The sequence below is a fragment of the Plasmodium cynomolgi genome, chromosome 7, assembly GCF_000321355.1.
Source record: "Plasmodium cynomolgi strain B DNA, chromosome 7, whole genome shotgun sequence".
Classification (NCBI taxonomy): Eukaryota; Apicomplexa; class Aconoidasida; order Haemosporida; family Plasmodiidae; genus Plasmodium; species Plasmodium cynomolgi.
This window is the reverse complement of record NC_020400.1, coordinates 372,733-378,406: the sequence shown is the minus strand read 5'-3', so window position 1 is coordinate 378,406 and position 5,674 is coordinate 372,733. Positions and strand designations below refer to the sequence as shown.

General features: G+C 42.5%; 2 protein-coding genes across 2 annotated transcripts; one reads left to right on the top strand and one right to left on the bottom strand.

Moving 5' to 3' along the window:
* Positions 1-514: 514 nt before the first annotated feature.
* On the top strand, positions 515-1,706 carry PCYB_071740 (hypothetical protein; the record flags this gene model as incomplete). Its single annotated transcript, XM_004221571.1, has 3 exons — positions 515-656; positions 775-924; positions 1,115-1,706. Coding segments are annotated over exons 1-3 (848 nt in total), but the record flags the coding sequence as incomplete, so codon positions are not given.
* A 2,155-nt stretch (positions 1,707-3,861) lies between these two features.
* PCYB_071730 (hypothetical protein) lies at positions 3,862-4,754 on the bottom strand (the record flags this gene model as incomplete). Its single annotated transcript, XM_004221570.1, has 2 exons — positions 3,862-3,998; positions 4,025-4,754. The coding sequence occupies 2 exons, from the start codon at positions 4,752-4,754 to the stop codon at positions 3,862-3,864; spliced, it is 867 nt and encodes a 288-aa protein (XP_004221618.1).
* Positions 4,755-5,674: the final 920 nt, after the last annotated feature.

The following is a 5,674-nucleotide window of genomic DNA, read 5'->3' as shown; positions in this document are numbered from 1 at the left end:
GAGGCAGAACAGGAGAGAGGGACATACCTTTACACCATTTCCCTTTTGCTTCAAATAATTTTACGCTGTGACTCTCTTTGGAAATTCACTGTTGGCCGAAATGACCGCACATGCTAGGAGCCATCATATCTGTGTGTAAAAAAAAAAAAAGGCCACGCACGCGGGGGTGAGGAAGGTAGGCGCGTGTATATATACATATATATATATGCATATATATATGCGTGTGCGTGTGTGTGAGTACCCCTCGCGTGAGGAACTTCTGCCTGGAGAAAGATTGCTCCAATTCGCTGATGGCCTCCCCACGAATTTGACCCAACAGATGAAAAGAGAACTCTCCTTTTTGGCGAAATAGTCCTGTGCAAGCCTCCGCTTTTGCTTCCACGCCTTTGCCCCACCGCCTGTGCTCCACCGCCTTTCCTTCCCCGCCTTTACTTCCACGCCTTTGCTTCCCCGCCTGTGCTTGCCCACACTTTTTATTTCGCGCAACGAATGCAAACAAAGAACATGCGAGAAAGGTCCTCGAAAAATAAATTGGCACTAAATTGGAAAGATGTATAAATTTCTGGCTGCTTGCTATGCGTTGACGACGGTTTTTTTTTTGCCTAATGAATCGAAAAATATCGAAGGGAATTTAAACGTGTCCCCTGAACTGGACGGTATCTTTTTGTGCACAGGAGGAGAGCAGCGATCACGAAGGCAGCGCCGCGTGTAACTGCTATGTTTGCTTCCCAACTCTCCACGCTTATGTCGATAATCCCTTACTCCTTTCTACAGAAAACAGATACATCTCCTTGGACAAAAATAACATAAACGATTTCATAAAGGTGAAGGAAAACAATTTTCTGTTCAGCGTTACCTGCAGGACGTCCACATTTTTGAGCGGCGTGAAGAATTACGTTCTACGTAAGGTATATTCCTCTCTGGGTAGGTGTCTCGCGCCAGTCGGAGAGGCCCGCCCCGCTCATTGATAGCGGGGCCACGCCGCACATTTGCACGTTCGGGAGTTGCACGTCTAACCGCGTCGAGTACAACCGCTCCCCATCTAACCGCGTCCAGTAAACCGCTCCCCATCTAACCGCTTCGAGTAAACCGCCCCCCGTGCAACCACCCGCAGACCTGCTGGAAGCGCTCCGGTCGGACCACGTGAACCCCGAAAATGTAGAGGCCCTCGAAGGAGTCGTGGAAAGGACGTGGGACCGAGAAAACAAGGAGTTCATAGAAACGACAAAGAAGCTAATCGAGCAGTACACAGACAGCGACTTGTTCATACTACAAATAGGACTGAACAGCATCGCATCAGCAATCATCGACAAACCGAAAAATGTAATTTTTGTAGAGGAAGATGTAGAAGTATGTAAAAATTATTTCATTCACAAAAATAATAGGTGTCTCTTACTGTTGAAGGGAGTGGAGTTCTACTGCAACAAAGATGATGAGGGGGATGAGGAGAAGTACATACACAGCACTCTCGACTTAATCACAAAAATTTACCAAAACAGAAACAACCAAGTGATAGATGTGCTCATCGTAAGTCACAAGTATCCAGTATCCTTGCTATATTATGTGTATCCCTACATGGATTCCTCCACATTGGTTATCCTAATGGATAATTTAAACCACCATATGAAGGAGGCCATTTTTGAGTACTACAATTTTATAGGCGAAGCAGATTTCTCCAGAAGTTTTGAGAAGCGCTTTTTTAACTCCTACGGGGAAGACGAATATAATAATAGTATCCCCACGGAAAGTCCTACCCCCAAATATGAACTTAACGAAAATGCTTACATCTATAGCAAAATGAAACAATCTCCATTTTACGTAATCACTTTGAACCCTAAAATAATGATGAACCCAGCACAGAATAGATACAAATTTTTTATATCCAAGGAATACACCTCCTCCTATGAGACAGAAATTACAAGAATGATAAAGGACATAGAAAAAATATTGAAGCTCAATAGTACCTTCTACACAAAGAATAAAGTATTAGTTCAAAACTACTTCTCCGTTATAAATGACTTTGAATTTGATAATGATGAGCATGTAAAGAAACACGTGACAGACATGCTCACATCCATCCTGAATTCCTTTGCCACCACAGGAGATATAAATAAAAACAATTACAACTATGCCCTGGAGAGTTTGGGAAATATTTTTCAATTAATGTTATTCAATATTTATAACAACTCAAAATTTAAGTTGCTATTCACTCCCTTAATCGATTTCTTCAAATTGTACTTGGATAAAAATGACGCAAATTATATCATGTACGAGTTTTTGCTTTATGGACTGATTAAGAACTCCAGTCAGGTTGCCTCCTACGAGTTGAAGGAGCTCCTCTTTCTTGATGTTTTAAGAGATATTTCCAAAACGGTGAATAAACTCTCCATTGGTGAAGTCATCCAGGTTGTTACCAAGCTGAATATTTTACTCAAGAAACTCAGGTCCAGGGAGGACATCTCTCACGTTAAGGAGTACGTCAAGCGCGACTTCAATCTGGACTACATTAATAACGAGTTGTAGTAATAGATGGTGGAGGTAGGGAAGAAAGGGTATATCTGTATGCTATCCTTCCCTGGCATGGGCCTGGCTGAACGCAGTGGTGAGGACTCGGCTGAACGCAGTGGCGAGGGCCTGGCTGAACTCAGTGGCGAGGACTTGGCTGAACGCAGTGGCCACACCTTTGGCTCCTTCACCTAAGCACCCTCGTGTTTCTTTTTTTTTTTTTTTTTTGTTTCATTTGGGACTGTGCAGAGGCATGCTTCCACTCTTGCACGATCACCTCGCGCATTTTCCAGTGCACATTGTTTTGTTGCTACCTGCGAATTTTACACGCCGATTGGCTCCCCACCCCCTTTTTGTGTGTCTACACAGCAGTAGATCTGCTAACCTTTTTTGTGTGTTCACATATAAGCCCCTTCACACGTAACCTCTTAAGCATATATTCACCCTAGCAATCACCTTTATCTGTTCATATAGTTATCAAAAAAGTGGGGTGTGATATAGCGGAGAAGGAAAAGGGACACCATTTGCCCCTGCCCCTCTTTCGTAGGGTCTTACCAAGTGACGCTATTTACACCTGCGCGCGTTCAAACCATCAGTGGTGTACTCACGTACATTGTCACATAAGTAGATGGTGCACACACCACTAGGAAGTCGAAAAAAGGAAATTTAAAAAAAGGAGATAAAAGGGAAAAACGGAGAAATTGCTCATCTGACATATGAATCGTTCCTTCCTCTCTCTCTCTCTCTCTCTCTCTCTTCAGCCATCCATCCATTCATCCATCCACCCACTGTGATGTCCCTTGTCTCTTTTTCCAATTTATTCGCAAAGAAGCTAAACAATTTGCCTCTACACGCGGCATAAAGTTAGACGTGCTCAAATTCTTGTTGATGGAAAATGCTAATGCACAAATGGGGAAGGGGCTACGAAATGGTCCACCACGAGCAGTCCACCTCCAGCAGTCCACACACACAAATTAGGTACAGAGAATGATGCACTCTTCCAAGTGCTGCTCCAGAAGGGGGAGAAACGCCAGTTGGGGCTTATAAGAAAAAAAAAGCAGAAAAAAGAAAGCAGAAGGAAAAAAGCAGCCGAAAATAGGAGCAAAAAAAAGCAGCATAAAATAGGAGCAAAAAAAAGCCGCATAAAATAGGAGCAAAAAAAAGACACCTCCTTTTTCCAGTTAAAGAGAAACAATTTACATAACCTGATGTGAAGATCACCGTAACAAATTTAACAATTTGGCTAGCTCGCACTATCCACTGCCATCCGATTTATTGGAGGCTCTGCGCACCTTCTAGATTCAAATAATTCCTTCCTTTTCCATACATCTCAGGCGATCACTTGTAGGTGGACCACTAATACCACCTTTTGCACGTGGAGTCCCAAAACACATGCTCAGACGGATAAGTCGGGGCTGGATATTTGGGCAACAGATTAACCGGGCAGATAGGAATAGCCTTCCGTACGTACTCACTTCTGTAGCTACTTTCCCCTTCAAATGGTAACGACCTCGTCAACTTGGCTTCCTGTCTAGGCGGTAGTTCCGGAAGCTGTTTAGGTCCAAACTCGCTTCGATAGTTGCTCTCCCCTTCGAAAGGAAGCGATTTTGGTGGCTTCTGTTCAACGCGTGGGGGAAGCTCAGGTAGAGGCTTAGGTCCAAACTCGCTCCTATAGTTGCTTTCTCCCTCGAATGGAACGATTTGGGAGGCTTCTGTTCAACTCTTGGAGGTAGTTCCGGCAGCGCTTTGGGCCCAAACTCGCTCCGGTAGTTGCTTTCTCCCTCGAATGGCAACGATTTGAGAGGCTTCTGTTCTACCCGTGGGGGAAGCTCCGGTAGAGGCTTAGGTCCAAACTCACTTCTATAGTTGCTCTCCCCTTCGAATGGCAGTGACCTTGTCAACTTAGCTTCTTGCCTAGGCGGTAGTTCCGGCAGCGGCTTTGGACCAAACTCGATTCGATAATTGCTTTCCCCATCGAATGGTAATGGTTTTACTATTTTGGGACATCTGTGAAAGCCGCACGTGCAAATTTCATCTACACATAACCCTGGTCGCTTACTGGGGGATTCTTTCCTTCTCTGTTCACTGTTTCTGTCCAAAGACAAAATTCTATTAGCATAAAAATAGTCCTTTCCATTTGGTCTGCCATAGTCATCCGCACACTCTGAGTAATCAGAACTGTCACAGTTTTTGTAGTCCTCAGACACGAAATTAAATTTCACTTTGGGTTTCTCTGCAATTATTTCCATATTGAGTGTACTTACTGTGAAATACGGTTTAAAAGGGGTAAGCCAAAATGGGGGCGAAGTTCACTGCAGCGTTTTTTTTTTTTTACAAAATGTAAAGCAGAGATTTACGTGTAACACTACAATGGAGACAAAAAAAATATATGTCCTCTGTTTATCACTTTTAAAACAAAAAAATTATGTACATTCTAGTAAAAAAAAAGACTAAAGAACCACGTAATTAAGATGGTTAAATTAAACATGAGGATATGATATATCTATGAACGGGGAGGGAGAGGTGTCAAATCATTGAGGGGTTGTGCTATTTCTACAAAGTGGGTCAAGTGTATGCCCTTGGGGGGGAGGGAAGTAAACAAACACATGTATCTACAAAAGGGCGGGAACTGTTGTAGTTGGACAATTGCAATGGGGAGAAGGGACAACGCGTGTCGCACCTTCACATATCATGTCGTTGCGATTTCGATTGCGACTTCCAGGTTACAACCGTGCGAACACAACCGTGTGCTCATACAATACGTGCAGTACACACTTATGTGCAAACTGTTGTGAGTTTTTCTTTTCACACACATAACATGTGACAAAAATGAAATAACGTCATAGGAAAAAATGGCCAAAATTGAGAATTGTTAACAAATGAAAAATAAAGGCAAAGCGTGTTTAAGGAAATATGAATGCAACTTTTTTTTTTCTTCTGTCTCGTCTGAAAAACAGCATTTTTTCTGCAAAAATCGGTGAAAAATTAGCTAAAATGTGTAGATACAGCAACTTTGGAATTTTTTTTTTTTTTTTAATACATTTTTTAAAATGGTCAGGCAAAATAGTAGAATTATTGTTGTTTTTTAGGGCGCTCAGTGCAGGTGCAAAATGAACTCAGAATTTTTTATTAACCTAAACATTGTATAGCTAAATAAATACTACTTTTT